At 43.9% G+C, this 18,223-nt stretch overlaps 1 protein-coding gene across 3 annotated transcripts in view; it reads right to left on the minus strand.

The window, feature by feature from the left end:
- NOTCH3 (notch receptor 3) overlaps nt 1-18,223 on the minus strand; it is a 71,185-nt gene that overhangs the window by 26,340 nt on the left and 26,622 nt on the right. For 2 of the 3 annotated variants that reach the window (XM_058170448.1, XM_058170449.1), the window contains exons 3-8: nt 4,300-4,442; nt 3,781-4,116; nt 3,056-3,178; nt 2,487-2,720; nt 1,019-1,174; nt 619-804 (exon numbers count right to left, since the gene is read on the minus strand). In XM_058170448.1, the coding sequence (XP_058026431.1) occupies nt 619-804; nt 1,019-1,174; nt 2,487-2,720; nt 3,056-3,178; nt 3,781-4,116; nt 4,300-4,442 (1,178 nt within the window). The remainder of the gene's footprint in view (nt 1-618; nt 805-1,018; nt 1,175-2,486; nt 2,721-3,055; nt 3,179-3,780; nt 4,117-4,299; nt 4,443-18,223) is intronic. The other variant, XM_058170450.1, reaches the window with a different exon arrangement.

Here is an 18,223-nt window from a genome sequence, read left to right on the forward strand (position 1 = left end):
ACTTCAAGTTAGACACTTAAAATCATGAGGACTGCAATTCCTATAGTTCTGCATCTCTTATTTTAAGAAAAAAACGTATGGTAAAAACTGCAGATGTACAATGGGCAAAGGACACATCATCCTAAGTAAATCCCTCCTGAGTAAATCCTCTCCACCAAAGAAATAACGAATTATTATTTAATAAAACCAACAATCCAATAAGGAACAATACATCAAAGGAAACATGGATAAATCAGAATCTAAGATCCACTTTGCCTTCCAGAATTAGACACATGTGAATTGCAAAATACAAGAAGCTAAGCTCATACCAAGCAAACAACTAGATATGAAGCAGTCAAGGTTATTCTTCAATTATTTTCAGAAAGTACTTGTAATACCTTTTATGTACTATATAAGAATAACAGTGAATGACTTCTCTCAATTTTCTTTTTTAAAAACAATTTGAACCAAGGAAGTAAACTACTTAAGTTCATTCAAGGAGCCCAGTTTTCTCAGAGATTTGACTCTCTTCCCTTCCAGTCAACTGCATACTTTATTCTTTTTCTTGCTTTTGAGATTATTCTCACTACAACCCAAGTATACATTCAGTAATTTTGAAGCCAGATTCAGGGATCTTACCTGACATGCAGATGCATGTAAACTCTCCAATACGATCAAGGCAGGTGGCATCATTCTGGCAAGGCATGGAGAGGCATTCATTGATGTCTGTCTCACAGCGTGGACCTGTATAACCACGTCCACACTGACAATGGAAGGAGCCTTGTGTGTTCACACATTTGCCAAAATGCTCACATGGATTAGCTCCTGCAAGTAGCAAAATAATAAATGAAAGTGGTTGGCTGACTGGCCCAAAATTATACTTGTAGAGCCAACTTGAGACAAAACAATTCAAAGGCATGCCAGCAGAGGTCAGTCTATCTCAGAAAACCTTTGGACCCTCCCATTGTTTCGAAGATGCATAATTCCATGCATCCATTACTTCTTGAACACCTCCATACAAGAAAAACAAAATTCTCACCAATAGAGCATTCATCCACATCTTGATCACAGGCTCCACCACTAAAACCTGGTGGGCAGGTGCAGATGGCACGGCCATTCATTGGGTTGGTGTCACAAATTGCATCTTCATGGCAAGGATTACTGACACAGGCATCATCCAAGTGACAAAGGAGGCCTGAAAGAGAAAGGTCACCACATGAGAAGAAATATATACTGTATTTTTCTGAGTATAAGATGCACCAGGAGTGTAAGACACACCTTAGTTTTTGGGGAGGAAAATAAGAAAAAAGCTGATTGGCAAATGGATCGGCCTCCCCAATCAGCTGTTCCCAGAGGTGAATTTTAGCAACAGGTTCATTCTGTGCCTTGCTTTTTTTTCAGCCTCTGAAATCTCCATTTCAGTGGCTTTTTTTCTGAAGCTCCATTTCAGAGGCTGGGCGGAGCTACATTCATAGTATAAGACACACCCAGATTTTCACCCTCTTTTTGGGGGGAAAAAGATGTGTCTTATACTCTGAAAAATACTATATGTAAAAAATAAGAAAAAACCCATAAAGCAACAGTGTTCATTATTTCTTTCCATTTAAAAAGTAATCATATTCTTTTTATTCAATGCCCATATGCCCATTGACTTTTTAGTTTCTTTATTTAACACTGATTAAAGTCTATTGATTTTATTTATTTATTTATTAAATTTTTATACCGCCCTTCTCCCGAAGGACTCAGGGCGGTGTACAGCCAGGATAAAACTCAATATATATACAATTAAAACCAGAATTTAAAACGAAGCAAATTGCAAAAAAGGCCGACATTAAAATTTAAAATTTAAAACCCTAAAACAATAAAACCCAATTTAAAATAGTAAAAACTATAAAAACTATTATGCCAGTCCCGCTTGAATAAATAAATATGTTTTTAGTTCACGGCGAAAGGTCCGAAGATCAGGCACTTGGCGTAAGCCAGGGGGAAGTTCATTCCAGAGCGTCGGAGCTCCAACAGAGAAGGCCCTACTCCTCGGGGCTGCCCGCCTACACTGTTTCGCAGACGGCACCCTGAGAAGACCGTCTCTGTGGGAGCGTACGGGTCAGTGGGAGGCATAGGGTAACAGCAGGCGGTCTCGTAAGTACCCGGGTCCTAAGCCATGGAGCGCTTTAAAGGTGGTAACCAAAATCTTGAAGCGCACCCGAAAGACCACAGGAAGCTAGTGCAGACTGCGCAGCAGTGGTGTTACGTGGGAGCCACGAGTGGCTCCCGTTACTACTCGCGCAGCCGCATTCTGGACTAACTGCAGCCTCCGGGTGCACTTCAAGGGCAGCCCCATGTAGAGAGCATTGCAATAATCCAACCGAGACGTGACCAGAGCGTGAGTGACCGTGCATAAGGCATCCTGGTCAAGGAAGGGACGCAACTGGTGAACCAGGCGGACCTGGTAAAAGGCCCTCCTGGAGACGGCCGCCAATATGACATGCATGGTAGAAGCTAGCTACCTGTCTTCCCCATAGGACATGCGCAATAGAAGGATGCCACACGATCATGGCAAGTAGCACCATGAAAACAGACAGCTGTCTGGCAGTCATCAATGTTCTCACTACAGCTCTCCCCAGTCCAGCCATTGACACAGACACATGAATGGCCTCCATTGGTATTGAAGCAAGTGCCCCCGTTGTGGCAAGCATTGGGCTGCAGCTGGCATTCATCCACATCCTCAGTACAGAATTGACCTATGGTGCAGAAAAAAGGGATACTTTTAGCTAAATGTTTTCCAAAGCAGAGTTGAATCCAAAAGTTGTCATTCCTCTCCTGTTCCTAGGAGCTGTCATTGCTCTTCTTTGTTCATTAAGCCAACATAAAACCATTTCACCAAAATTTTGGAAGGATTAAAAAATAGTCTTAGCCATCAAACAGGCAAAGTTCCTAATTAGATAGTTAATATTTTTATAATACCATGGAGAAAAGGAAAGAATATTATTTATAACCAGATCTTAAAAGCTGCCCACATTCTTATTAAGCCTCCTGAAATTAATCACATTCTGTTTCTTGGCCTGCTTTCCAGTACCTGTCCACTCTGGAGGACACTGGCAGTTGTAGGTGTTGACACCATCCACACAAGTGCCTCCATTCATGCACATGTGGTCCGGACAGTCATCTACATTAATTTCACAGTTGTGTCCTTCAAAACCTGAAAGGAGGGAAGAAGATAATTTAGCCTAATTGGGAAATTAGATAATTTAGCCTAAGTGGGAAAATTAGCTGCTGGAAAGGAAAGCAAAAAAGTGTTAAAGTGGAATGTGCAATTATGCATTCTTTCGCGGGAGTGAATTCTATCAAGCACATACCATACCAGGATACCTTCCAGGATAGATGACATACAATTTAAAGTTTGGTTAGGAATTGTTAGCCAAAGAGTCTCTTGAGTTATGCAGTGAAAGCCCTTCCTGCATTCCTGATCATAAACTAGATCAAGGAGGAAGCATTAGCCAAGCCTCCCACTGCATTCTGGCTCAAACAGCCACAGCGGTGTCTGCTAACTTGCCTACCCCACCTCCCTTTAGATTGCTTCCTTCCTGCTCTGCCAAAGCTCTCAATAGCTTCCCATGAGTTTCCTGACAGGAAAGCAGTGAAATACAATTTAGCAAAAGCAGAATAGTGAAGCTTGCGTTCCATGTGATGCTCCTATTTCACACAACCCAATTGCATCAGAGTTATTTTTGTGCTGACTCTCTCTCTCCACCACGCTCTCATAGAGCAGAGATAAGCAACAATTTTTGGAAGTTCACTCACCAGGTAAGCAAGCACACTCATAGCTGAGATCTCCCGTCTGACGGCAAGTGCCCCCATTGAGACACTGAGAAGGAGCACAAGGTGTAGAGATGCTCTCACAGTGCTGTCCTGTATAACCAGCTTGACACTGACAGCGGAAGGAGCCAGGTGTATTAAGACAGGTACCACCATGCTGACACAGACCAGACACCCGACATTCATCTACATCACTCCGACAATTGCGGCCTTGGTAACCTGATGGGCATGTGCAATTATATCTGCCATTCCAGTTAGTACAGCGGCCACCATTGACACATGGTTTGCTGGCACATGCATCAAACAGAGAGCAGTCCTGACCTAAACAGAAAAGGAAATACATTACGAACATGGAAGATGGCTCTTCCCCCAAAAGATCTACTTCCTCGTTTATATTCAGGGCTCATTCTTCCTGGAGAGCACCCAGTTATACTGCCATTCCAATAGACTACTTTTCTACCAGAAGCTTTTATCTCCCTATTCCATCACACCCGATATCCTCACCTCGGAAGCCCTTGGGACAGGTACATTGGTAGTGCACAGTGCCATCACGCAAGGTGCTTTCACATGAACCCCCATTGGCACAGGGCGATTGATGACATGGATCTTGAAACTGGCAGTGGTCTCCAATCAGACCAGGCTGGCATCTAGCAGCATGTGGAAAAAAAGCTTATTAGTTTTGTATCTGGCACCCATGTCCATCATACATTGGACATATAAAGACCTACAACTAACAAGATTCATTCTAAAGTAAAGAATTTTGAAATGGTAGTGTGAGAGAAATTTGTCATAAATAGCAGCAAAGGTGATACAGAAAGTAATTGTAGAGAGGTTACCTTTGGGGGAAAAGGGGAGAGAAAAGTTATACTTGAAGCAAAGAGCCTCCAAAAAAGAACACAATCAGATAGCAGCCTCAAACTTCACAAACTCCTTCCCACATTTTCCACTTCCACAAGTTGATGTGGCTATTACAATGTATTCATATCATACTTCCATAAAGAATTAATTCAATGAGTAATTAGAATCTCTTTTTCACCAACTCGTATACTTATTTTTTGTGCATAAATCACTTAAGAATTACAAACAAGTTAAGAGCCCGCACACGATAGCTTTGCTACAAACCGTATTCCTCCACTAAATAACACTTCAGTGAAGTCAATTTCTTCTAATTTGCACTATCCTAGTTTACCAGTATCTGTCATCTGCGTATTTTGCTAACTGCCCACATTCACCTTTGCCAAGCTGAAAATAGATATCTTAAATATTGGCCTTGTCTCAGGTTCCAGCCAACCATTTCCTCTTACTAACAAATCCCAGGCAAATCTAAGAAAAGAACTTTTCACATCCAGGACAAGATTTTGTCAGCAGAACTCACAAAAAAGAAAGAAATAAACAGAGAGAAGTTGAAAACAGGGCATAGATAAAAACAGGTTTGTATATTTGGCATAAAACTTAATTTAATGCCATCAAACATTGCCAATATATTGATATATGCTTGAGACGGGGTTAAATGTAGTTTCTAAAATATGGCTGTAATGCCCGGTATCAGGAACCCTGACATATTTTTTTTTGATCAAGTTTAAAAAGCTTGATCAAAAAAAAGCTTGAAAAAGTAAAGTGACTAGCTAGTCAAAGAATGAAGGTTTTTACAGGATTCAAGAATCCAAAGCATGGACTCCAGGTACTCTTTGATAAAAGGCTGAATTCAAATTAAATAGAAAAAACTTGGGAAAAATCCTGCTTGCTCCTGAGAAGAGTATTGCCAACACCTGGCAGATAAAGAGAGAGAGAGAGAGCATATAAACATGGGTGAAATAGTTACTGTGCCCAGAAAGAAAGACGGCTTAAACTTGGCACGGCTCGCTAGAGAGAGCACCACATATTGAAGCATTCTTCCCTCAACTCCTGCAGTTTTTAAAATCTGGCATTTGCAGAAGCCAATTCTTTCCTACATATTGGCTCCTTCTGCCTCTCAAAATTTTCCACCAATCTGGGTCCAGTAAAGTAATAGCTAACCAAATCTGGGCATTTTACATCCCACCTCCCTCCCCCGGGCCACATCCAGTGCATGGCTGTCCAGCCCATGTGAGGTCAATCGGAAATTGGAAGTCAAATGTAAGTAAGCATATACCATGTACGCAATACAACTGCATTGCTTTGCTTTTGAAAGGAACTTTTACTTTTTTTTCAATTTACATACATGCCTACACATCTTCACAGTAATGTGTTGGTCCTATTGGTTCGGCCTTCCACAGCAGTCCCTGTTTCTCATGTGGCTTCTTGGGAAAATTAATTGCCCAACCCTTGGCTACCCCAAGGAGTGCTAAGTGGGAGCGTTAGGCAGCCCCCTTTCCTAATCCACAGCCATTCTGGAATCATTCAAACAGGCCACTCAAATCCAGGGGCCTCAGAGCCCTCTCCCAGCTTCTGCCCACAGCCTGACATTGCCATAGAAACGCAGAAAGCCTGTTTGCTTTTCTGCCCAAGCCTGAACAGCACGTCCTATGCAGTGGCCAGGCCTTGCCAATCCACAGAGGGATCAGGCAAGGAATGGGAACACCAGACCAACTACAAAGCAGATCCAGCTTGTCACATGAGGCACAGGAACCACCCAGCCACCCTCTTGCCAAAAACGTCAGCCACCCTGCTGAAGTTGTCGGCTGACTACTGCTTCCCAGCAGCTCAAATCTAAAGCAGATGCCATGAATCTTGTGCAAGCGAGGGCCAACAAAAAGTTTACCCAAAGCCAAAGATAGGCCTCTGACGAGGTCCAGTTGTCATGGAAACTCAGAGGGAGAAAGATAATTGAAGCCGGTCAGCGGTGGATGAGATCCATCTGAAGCATAGAGAAGCTCTGCCATGAAGGCTCAGAACAGCCTGTCTGAAAATCAAGAAAGCAAATCTACTAGAACGGAGGAGGACCTCAGACTTGAGCCAGGAGGGGAAAGAAGCCAGAGAAAGGCAGATACCACTTGCAGACAGCAACTGGCCAAGGGAAAAGTCATCCAATGTCCCCGGAACTGCATCTGGAGGAAAGCTGCCAGTAGCACTTTGGCAGCTCTATATATGTTTGTGTGGGGTCATTGTGCACTCAGGTGCCTATACACATATAACACTCAGAAAGTAAAATAAAAAATAAAAAATGAGGAAACACTGGAGTCTACTGTATGATTTGTAGATTTGTGAAATGCTGTAAAAATTAACCCATAGCAGCAAATTTAAGATTTTAAAGCACCATAACGCACACACATTGTTCTTTAAGAAACGAAATATTTTACTAACATTTGCTTATTGATCTTGGGATGTTTTAACCTAGAAGTAAATCTATTCTGCAATCTAACCAGAAGCGTATCCTGTTCTGCTTAAATCCACATAGTTTGACCATTCATTCAAAGAGGTATTGTAAACAAAAGATTATATGAACTGTATGTATTTTTTCAGCAAACCTTGTCCCCAACCTTACAATAAGTTTATTTTTTAAAAACCAGTTTAGCTTCTCTTCAGTTTTGCTAAATCACAATAGCAGCTCCTTCAAGTCAATTTCCTTAGAACTCATGTCAAGATAAACTACAGTTTCCAAGACCCACCATCTTTTTTCCATAACTACTGGAGCCAGACAATTAAAAAAAGAGGCATAGTACCTCAAAGCTACTTCATTCTAATGGCTTCTAGCAAATCCCATAAACTCTTCCTTCAAGCAACTTTCCACTCTTTATATCCAGTCCTCACCCACTCAGTACATAAGATTGCTAAAAGTCTAAACGATGATTAGCAGTCATTTTTTTACCAAGTATTCTTTTGTTCACAGATAATAGACCTAACATACTAAGTTGATATTCTTCTGGTAAGAAGGCAGGCCAGAAGACTTTTCTCCTTGGGAAGAGTTGACATTAGTTGTATGGTTTACTTTCTTTATTGCACAGGCAGTCCTTGCTTACTGACTGCTTGTTCAGTTACTGTTCAAAGTTACGACAGCACTAAAGTAGATTATCGACTGGGCCTTAAACACTGTGGTTGCAGTGTCCCTGTGATCACGTGATCTCTATTTGCAACCTTCATTAGCAGCTTCCAACAAGCAAAATCAATGAAGAAGTCAGCAGGAAATCATAAGTCACAATGACATGATGTCATGTTTAATGATCACTGGTGATTCACTTAACCAGTCAGAATTGATGTTAAATCAGGTGTTGCAGAGAGGCCTAACTGTACTGATAGCCAATCAGCCTAAATCAGTATAGTGACTGAATGCATGAAATATCCACCCACCGCCAAATAATAAAATAAAATAAAATAATATAAAATATAAAATAATAAAAATACATGTGGTGGCTATAGAACTATATAGCCAAACATGGATGTCTCTTCCATCATCATAGATCAGTGTTGGCAAACCTTTGGCATTCTCGCGTGCCGGAAGTGGCACACAAAACCCTCCTGCGGTGAATGTGCAGCCTCGCCAGCTTCTCTTCCGCATTCCTGTGCCTAAACGTGCGCCGGTCAGCTGGCCAGGGGGGGTGGACCCTGGAAGAGCAGCAGTCCATCGCGCATGCACAAGCCAGCAGCCAAACACCCAATGAACCAATGAACAGCGTATGCGCGAACCCAGAAGATCGAGTGCCGGCCTGTGCTTGTGTGATGGACCGCCACTCTTCTAGGGTCTCTGCTGCCCCTGCACACATGATGGCCAGCTGACGGGCGCACGTTTAGGCACAGAAACATGGAAGAGGAGCCGGCAAGGCCACACATTCACCGCAGGAGGGTTTCGCATGCCGCTTCCAGCACACGTGCCATAGGTTAGCCGACACTGTCAAAGATAGTAAATTTAACTATTGTTCTCAGTTATTGGAGTAACAGAGTTGACAAGAAGGAGGTGTACTAAAAAAAATAGCCCCTAGACAGGCTCAGTTAAGCTATAAGGTAAATGTAAAGGTTCCCTCGCACATATCTGCTAGTTGTTCCCGACTCTAGGGGATGGTGTTCATCTCCGTTACAAAGCCGAAGAGCCAGCGCTGTCCGAAGACATCTCCGTGGTCATGTGGCCGGCATGACTAAATGCCAAATGCACACAGAACACTGTTACCTTCCCACCAAAGGTGGTCCCTATTTTTTTACTTGCATTTTTTATATGCTTTCGAACTGCTAGGTTGGCAGAAGCTGGGACAAGTAACGGGAGCTCACCCCGTTACATGGCAGCACTAGGGATTCGAACCGCTGAGTTGCCGACCTTTCAATCAACAAGCACAGCGTCTTAGCCACTGAGCCACCACATCTCTTTCATCTGCAATATTAGGCAGGTAAAGGGTGTCCCTGAAGTGAATAGTTGTAGTTCAGGGTTGAAATGAGGGGTCCTTGGTGCTCTCTGAGCTTGCTTGTTTTCTTTCATTATCCAAATTAGGTAACATTATCAGTGCTAATAAGGAGTGTGGTTTGCTTTTAGTTTGTATTCTAGTCTAGTGGTTTTTCCTGTCAATGTTGCTGGGGTGGCCTTAGAGGCTCTTTGGTTGGGCTGTTTACTGCTGGCTTCTTAGGCAGTTTCTTGATTGAGGCATTGTTTACTTGATTATTGGTTTTATCTTAATCTTGGAGTTAATCTATGCTGATCTGGGTGCTGATTGCTGGTGGAGAAGTGCCTGGGTTTTTTGTTCCCTTTTTGGCTGGTTGATTGTCTCTTTTGCATATCCATAGATGTTGTTAATGTCTATGTGTTTATTGATGGCTAATTTGTCAGAGTGCCCTGCTTCTAGAAATTCTTTGACATTTTTTGGACTTGGCTTGGTCTAGGATGGTCACATTTTTCCAAATAGAATAGAATAGAATAGAATAGAATTTTTATTGGCCAAGTGTGATTGGACACACAAGGAATTTGTCTTGGTGCATATGCTCTCAGTGTACATAAAAGAAAAGATACGTTCATCAAGGTACAACATTTACAACACAATTGATGGTCAATATATTAATATAAGTCAATAAATCAATAAATATAAATATAAATAAATAAATATAAATATAAATCAATACAAATGAAACTATGGTTAAGCCTGTCTATATGTTGTAAAATTAAAGGCCTGGTGTGGCCAGCAGCTGCCCTGTTAGAGGCCAGGCTGGGCTTGTCTCATCAGCAGCAGGAGAAAGAACATAGCAAAGGTCAACTGCAGGTGGCAGAGTGAGAGGAACACAGAATGGCAGGGTCAGCAGGATCAGTGGAAAGGCAAAAGACAATGATTGGGGGTAGGAGGGAGAGACAGAAAGGGAAAAGTTGAAGAGGAGGCAGTCCCCTACCTTAACTAGGTTTGGGGCTCAGAGGAACCAAGACAGGAATAATTTGGATCATGGTAGCTTGCCTAATCACCACGTGGGATTCAGTTAATGGCAGCAACTTGGACGGCTAGAATTGCCATCGCTAAGCGATGGATCATGTGATGTCACACTTCACAACTGCTTCGCTTGATAATGAAAATTCTGATCTCGATTACCATCATTAATCAAGGAGTACTTATGGTGGTGCAAGACACTCAGTTTCCCAGATCCTGTTTCCAGAGAGTATTTCCTCTGGACTGTTTTTAGCATCCACCTATCAATGGAGTTGAATTCCCAGGTGTGTCAGAATTCTAGCGACAGCTGCTTATCTGAGTGTCTTGGTCATATCACTGATGTGATTTATTCAGGTTCTGATCTCTGCTATGAAAAGGGGTCAAACGCTTCTTTCATTGGATTCTACTCCTTTTTAATGGCCAACCTTCCTTCTTGCTTTTTGTGTCAATTAGCACAGAGGCCAGGGAATCACTAGCAACTTGTTTCTAGAGTAGGATTTAGTTTTAGACTAGTATTATGTGTTATGTGCTAAAGTTACAGATCCCATCAAACCACCAAGCCTAAACACATGTTCTGACAAAAAACTGAATGGCCTCCATTACGAATCTGAAGGTTCCTTTGGGAATATTCCTCTGGGAATATTTCGAAAGCCCCTTAAGAAGCAAGTATACATTGAGAGATATTGTGGCAAGTATTTGCTCTAATCTGAGAATCTTTCCCAGGAGTATTAGGTAAAAATGCACATTAAACGGTCTACAATGGGTAGGCATATAAAATTTTCCTGGAAATTTCTGTCTCTTTCCTTTCTCACTCAAGCACTGACTAGATGTCATAATGTACTCCAGGCTCAATCTCCTGAAGCCTTGAAGAAAAGTTAAAATTATTTGTTAGCTATGGCGGATGAAGAGTTGAACCTTTGGTGCATCTATGGTTTTTAAGCTCAAGGTTTTTGAGACATTTGAACAGCCTCTGCTCCTGCTAAGGGCTCCTTTCATATATCTGATCTTGTTCCTTTCATCTTTTCTATGCTTGTCTTTTAGAAGAGATAAGAAATGAATACATTTAGGAATAATATAAAGAAAAAGGCTTCTAAAGGTAGAAGACTCTTTTCTTTAGTGGTTGGTTGGTAATGGTGGTGGTGGTATTTTCATTGCTTTGTTTGGGGGGGCGGGGTGCACCCCAGCTCTTCCCTTGCTGTTTAGTCTTTTGCCACAAAACTAGTCTAGAAGGCAAAAAAGGTCCCTTTGCATGTGATTACTATTTCTGGAAGGGACAATGTTGTACTCAGGGCCCACTTCACCTTTCAGCTGGGAGAGGCTGTTCAGGCATTCCTGTATTTCGTCTCCTTGGAGCGTGAAATGACAGGCAGAGCCAGAGCCAGAGCCAATCAGTTCTTCTGTAATCTAGGACTCTCCTTTCCCCCTTTATAGTTGTTCCTCTTTCCCAATCATATACCAAGTTGTGGGATGAACAGTTCTTACTCCCCAAATCACTGAAGAAGTCTTAGATGTTGCCTGGGAAGTTATGGCATTTAATTAGCAGTTGCTGTAGGGGTAAAAAATGTTGGAAGTGCTGGTTAATCACCACTTCTGAACTTTTCTTATGTCCAGCATCTCCTTTTCCTGATCTTGGTTGGTGGCCATGATGGAATTTTGAGTTGGTGTTATTTATTAAAAAGGGGATCTGTAGTTATTGTCACTTTAAATGACTTTAGTGCTCTTCAGCTGTCAGCAAAACTCACTTTAATGAGTAGGGAGATTCTCAGTCATCCAGGTCATGGTTGTCCCAAAGGTGCTTTTTCAAGAGGCAACTGAAGTTTCTGGTTTTTATTTGTAACTGAACTAGAACTGAACTAGAAGAACATACACTAGGAATTACTAGGAATATTTTCTAGTATTTTCTTGACTTGCTAGCAAGCTGCCAGAATGTTGTAAAGGTGAAAGATGCCAGCTTGAAGAGAGTTTGTATAATTCCTCATAACCCTATAAAAAAGGAAAATAATCCTTTCAAAGGCTGAGATTAACCTCAGAAACAACCATATTAATCAGTATATTTAGAGTTGGGAAATACTTCCACAAGAGCTGTACGACCGAAGCCAGGAAAAAAAGATATTCCTCTTCATGCACTTGATTTATTTGCTCAGATCATTAATTATTATCTGCTCTGAATTCTCTTTATTTTGTAATCTTCCCTGGGAATGCCAAATCGGTTTCTGAAGGACACAGAGAACATAGTTTTCAGAAACAAACCCTTGCTCTAAAGGTATATTATTCCATGCGGGGTGATGAGAATATTCAATATTCATACCACACGCAACCAGGCACCATATAAATACCACACACAGAATAGCTCAAAGCACACACTCTGCTAGAGAGAAGTTCCCTGAGGATGGGCTTCAGCATGAGTCCAAAAGCTCGAAAGACTAAACCTCTAGTCCCACTGACTGACATTATCTGGGGATACATATATTGGCTTTCATTCATAAGAATATTCAAACTCAGACCAGGAGCACTGGGCTATAATTTTCATAATCTCTAGCAAGAATAAGTATTGTAAATTACATGGCACATCCATGTAAGCATGAGTAGCTCCATGGATAAAAAGTGCACCACTTTTTAAAAAATGGGAGTCAGGTGACTGAAACTGAGTATCAGTAGTCCCAATATGATATGGAGAACATAATGGATCTGTGGCCTTATGGCTCACGATCTCCTGTTATGACACATGAAATCTGGGAGAAACTCTCCCAGCAAATTCACCTAAGATCCTAGCTCTTTCATCGCAGCTGTTGAAACAGAAACCGAACTTGGACTTGCCTTCCTCCAGAAGATGCAGTCTGATTTCTAGATATGATTTGTTGGCCTGAATGACTGGCAATTTAGTTTTGTTTATTTTGGAATCAAAAACAGAGACTTTAAATGCACGGATGGCACTTTTTTTACTTTAAAAAACTTAACAATCAAAAAGGATTTAACCTTTCCCCCTTGCGCTGCAGTTCCAGACAAAACTACTTTTTGAACCTGGCATTTCCCCCAGGGGGGAAGCTGTCACTGGCACTAATGACAAATTCCTTTCCAGAGCAAAGAGCAGCTTTAATTATTTTCACTGGTCTGGGAAAGAAAGACTCATGTCTTCAGTTACAAAAACTTAATTCTTCCTGCTGCAATTGTTACTTTAAAACAAAACAAAGAAAATAAGATTTCTTCAATGTTGAAGTATCATCTAGTTTCTGTGTCCTCTGTTGGGTTTGTTCATACAGAAAGGTAATACTTTTAACTATGGTTTGTTAAAGCCAGCATAAAGTTTGGAGGCTCCAGTTGGTCCAGAATGCGGCTGCACGGGTGATAGAGGGAGCCCCTCGTGGCTCCCATGTGACACCTCTCCTGTGCAGACTGCACTGGCTACCTGTGGCCTTTCGGGTGCGCTTCAAGATTTTGGTAATTATCTTTAAAGCGCTCCATGGCATTGGACCGGGATACTTACGGGACCGTCTACTGCCACCGATTGCCTCCCACCGACCCATACGCTCTCACAGGGAGGGACTCCTCAGGGTGCCGTCAGCCAGGCAGTGCCGGCTGGTGATGCCCAGGGGAAGGGCCTTTTCTGTGGGGACTCCCACCCTCTGGAACGAACTTCCCCCAGGACTTCGCCAACTTCCTGACCTTCGAACCTTTCGCCGCGAGCTTAAGACACATCTTTTTATCTGCGCAGGACTGGACTAGAATTTAAAATTTTTAAATTTAGTTTTAATGGGGTTTTACTATTTTATTGGGATTTTAATATTCGGCCGTATTTAATAAGTTTTTTAAATTGGGGTTTTAACTTGTATTTATGTGTATATTTTACTTGGCTGTAAACCGCCCTGAGTCCCTTGGGAGATAGGGCGGTATAAAAATATGATTAAATAAATAAAATATGCACACAGTATAACTAAACCAAAATCAGAGGCATAAAGGAAGAACATTGGCCTGCAGCATATGGCAGACCTGCCACAAACTACTGTCCTGCACCAACAAGTAGGGCCTTGCTAATCTAGGGAACACTCCTCCTTGCCCCAGGGCAATATACATGCAATCTTACAACCTGTGGTGCCTTGATTCCCCTAAGGAGAAGGCCTCTTCTTTCAGTAATAGCAGCCAAGCCCTGGCATTGTGCCCCTGCTTGCTCACCTTCAGAAAAGAGTCAGTTTCTGTTTCTCCTTCCAGAGGCTGTGAATCACCAAATCTGTCTGTGCACATCGCTCAGCACTCTGTGACTCAGCCTTACACCAGGGTTGAGCCGGCATTAGTAGCAGGCCTAGAGCCCTTTGCCAAAACTGAAAGACTGTGGCTTGCTTGAGGGCACTGCAGGAAAATCCCATTCACACCCATCCAAATAAGGAAAACAACAGTTTTTCTCATCTCAGCACACCAGCAAAGAGGACTTGTACTTGGTCAGCAGCACCGAAAGAATACAGCTTGAAGTAAGAAGATAAGCCACCCAGCCTCCCTTCTAGCTGTTCTTGCTACAGAATCCTGGCAAATAATATTTTAAGCCCTGGTAGTTTTTCATGTTTCTGGCCTAATTTCTGATACCGTTCTTTGCAAAGATCCAAACTGAAAGATCTTGCCAAGCCATGAGTTAGACATAGGTTTCTCCAACTTAGCAATGAATATATGTGGACTTTAACTCCCAGAAATCCCCAGCCAACCATGCTCCTCAGTGAAAGGAACAAGAAAAGAGCTAACTTCATTTTACTTAATTCTTAAATATACTGAGAAAAGTAGATAATGCTTAAAATTAATCTAATACAAGATTCCACCAATAATAGAGAGCATCTCTTGCACTGGGTGTGTGTGTGTGTAACTTTGTAGATTTATGAGTAAAGGAAAAAAGGTACCTAACTTAATTAGATGTGCAAACTCCACCTAAATGTAGAATTAATGCTGTGGAGGAAAGAAGCAAAGGGGCCATTGCATATTACACAGGAAGCACACCAGAGGATGTGCAAGTGACTCACATTTTGTTTTTTGTAGCTAATATCCCAAACTCACCATCTTTCATAACCTCTCATTAAGCGGGAACTTCAAGAATAAATGATTACCTTGCTTTATTGTTGTCACTGTCTCCCCCAGTTCCCCTGAAATTTATATCTTAGGCAGCACAAAATCTATCCTGTAAAATCTAGAGCATGAAGAAACAAGGAAGCGTCAAGTTATGATACAATTAGAATTACTTGCTGGGATGTTAATAAATACTGCTCACCGAGCTAGACATGACAATATCAAATGCATATTTATTTCCACATATACCAGTATGTCCTGTTCAAGTAAAAAGCAAGGGAAAAGAAATCATTAACAGTAAAATGGTCACTGAATCATTTTTGTCCCTTTCTGACTCACAGTATTGTAATCAAGAATGGGTGGCAGGCAGAGTTAATGGGTGCATATGTGAATGAGAGGCCTGTCAGAGCAAATTTGGTCCTTAAATGGCTGTAACAGAAAGAGGTCCTTGCGCAGAAGCACTCTTTCCCTGACTTTAAATGATATATAGCATATTTTTCAGACTATAAGACACACCGGAGTATAAGACGCACCAAGATTTTGAAGAGGTAAAAGAAGAAAAAAAATGTTTTTGCCCTCAGTCCCCAGCAGGCCTCCCAAATCCTCTGCAGGTCCCGGTTTTTTGAAAATGGGCTCGTTTTTGGTCTACCAAATCCCCTACGGATCACGTTTTTGCCCTCCCCAGACCCAGGAGCACTCCGCAAGCCTCCCAAACCCTCTGCCCATTTTTCACAAAAACGGGCCCATTTTTCACAAAAACAGGAAGCACAGAGGGTTTGGGAGGCCTGTGGAGTGCTCTTGAAATAGGAGGGCAAAACGTGATCCATAGGGGATTTGGTAGGCCAAAAACGAGCCCATTTTCACAAAAACGGGATGTGTAGAGGGTTTGGGAGCACTGCAGAATGCTCCTGGGGGCTGGGGAGGGCAAAAATGTGACGTGTGGGGAGTTTGGGAGGCCAAAAATGGGCCTGTTTTTCGCAAAAACGGGGCATGCAGTGGCTTTGGGAGGCCTGCAGAGTGCTCCTGGGGATTGATAAGGGCAAAAATGTCCCTGTTTTAGCAAAAAAACAAGGCCCTTTTTGGCCTTGCACACCCCACACACATTACCTTTTTGCCCTCCCCAGACCCCAGGAGCACTCTGCAGGCCTCTCAAACCATCTGCGCATCCTATTTTTATGAAAAACGGGCCTGTTTTTCACGAAAATGGGATACATGGGACGGAGTTTCAGGAAGCCAAAAATGGCTATATTCAGTGTATAAGACACACCAACATTTCCACCCTCTTTTTTTGGGGGGGGGGGAGGAATGCGTCTTATACTCTGAAAAGTATGGTAAATCACTCTTTTAAATTGACCATAAGGGCTAAGACAGTGATGGTGAACCTTTTTGGCATTGCGTGCCAAAAGTCTGAGCACTCCCGTGTGCCGGCACCCATAATGCAATGCAAGACCCCATTTGTGCATGCGCGAACGACACCCACCCCATGCTCCCCCTGTGCACGCATCCCACATTGCCCATGCGCACACCCTGAACAGCCCCCCATTTTTCCAAGATGGTCGGCATGCCTCTTACTGGAGGACAACTAGGTACCGGATCGTTCTCTGGTGAGACAGCCATTCCCCAGCCAATGCATGGCACTGCCGAGATGCGGGGCTGAGAGCGCCGCCATGGAAGCTCTGAAGCTGAGTCTTGACTGGGCTTTTTCCCGTTGGGAGCCGCTGTTCCCTGGTGATGGTCATGCTCTCAGCCGTGCCAGGGAAGCTCTGAATGCATGGCTTTCCTGGGCTCCTTCCTGCCAGGAGCCGCAGGCTAAGCAGGTGTGGCTAGCAGGGCTTTGGCGGACCAGCAGCCAGTGAGCTCTGAAAGCACGGCTTGCCTGGGCTCCTTCCCCACTGGGAGCTGTCGTTCCCTGGCTTGGTACAGCACCCCCACCCAACCCCCACCACAGCAAGGAAGCTTCTCGGAGAGGTGGCCGAAAGCTCCATGTGGAGGCTGTCAATCACGAGCCCTAGTGGCGCCTGCTTCCAAGGGAACGGCTCGGCTACTTCAAAGTGAGCGGCCAGGAAGCTTCCTCGCCAAGACACGGGCAGATGGACACTGCGCTTGTAGGGGGGAGTGGCACCAGACACCTCCCTTTCCCCCCTGGCTGACTCCAACACCGGCCCTGCCGCTCCTCAGCCTCTTTCAGCTCTGGAGTTTGCCACTCTCCGCAGCTGAGCACTGTTTTCAGTCGGCAGCCAAAGCCGAGCTCCCAGTCTCCCCGCATGCAGCACGAGTGAGTGAGGCAAGTGCGTGCACTGTATCCATCTGCCCATCTCTCAGCGAGGAAGCTTCCTGGCCGCTCGCTTCAAGGTAGCTGAGCCGTTCCCTTGGAAGCAGGCGCCCCTGGGGCTCGTGATTGGTGGCCTCTGCATGGAGCTTTCAGCCGCCTCTCCGGGAAGCTTCCTCGCCAAGAGACGGGCAGATGGACGCTACATGTGCTGTTGACTTGCTCACTTGCGCTGCGTGCAGGGAAACTGGGAGCTTTGCTTCAGCTGCCGATTGAAAACAGCGCTGAACTGTGGAGAGCAGAAAACTCCAGAGCTGAAAGAGGCTGAGGAGCGGCAGGGCCGGTATTGGAGTCAGCCAGGGGGAAAAGGGAGGTGTCTGGTGCCACTCCCCCCATAAGCGCAGCGTCCGTCTGCCCATCTCTCGGCGAGGAAGTTTCCCGGCTGCTCACTTCTTCCATAGCCGAGCCATTCCCTTGGAAGCAGGCGCCCCCAGGGCTCATGATTGGCGGCCTCTGCATGGAGCTTTCGGCTGCCTCTCACCAGAGCCCCAAGGCATAGCAGCTGCTTGCTCCTCCCTCTCTGCCTCTGGCCTGCCCTTAGCCCTGTACTGAAGTTTGGGAAGCATCATGGAAAGTTTGTGTGCCGCACTCGGGGCAGGAAAGCAAGCCGCTGCTGTCACCAGCATCGTGGAGAGCAGGCCAGCCGGGTTGGAGGAGGCCACCCGACGAGCTTCCTGCTCCTCCGGCATCTCGCTTCTTCCCCGGAGAAGAGACGGCAGCGTACAGCGGAAGTGTTTTCAGCCCC

This window comes from Ahaetulla prasina, chromosome 2, assembly GCF_028640845.1.
Source record: "Ahaetulla prasina isolate Xishuangbanna chromosome 2, ASM2864084v1, whole genome shotgun sequence".
Lineage (NCBI taxonomy): Eukaryota > Metazoa > Chordata > Lepidosauria > Squamata > Colubridae > Ahaetulla > Ahaetulla prasina.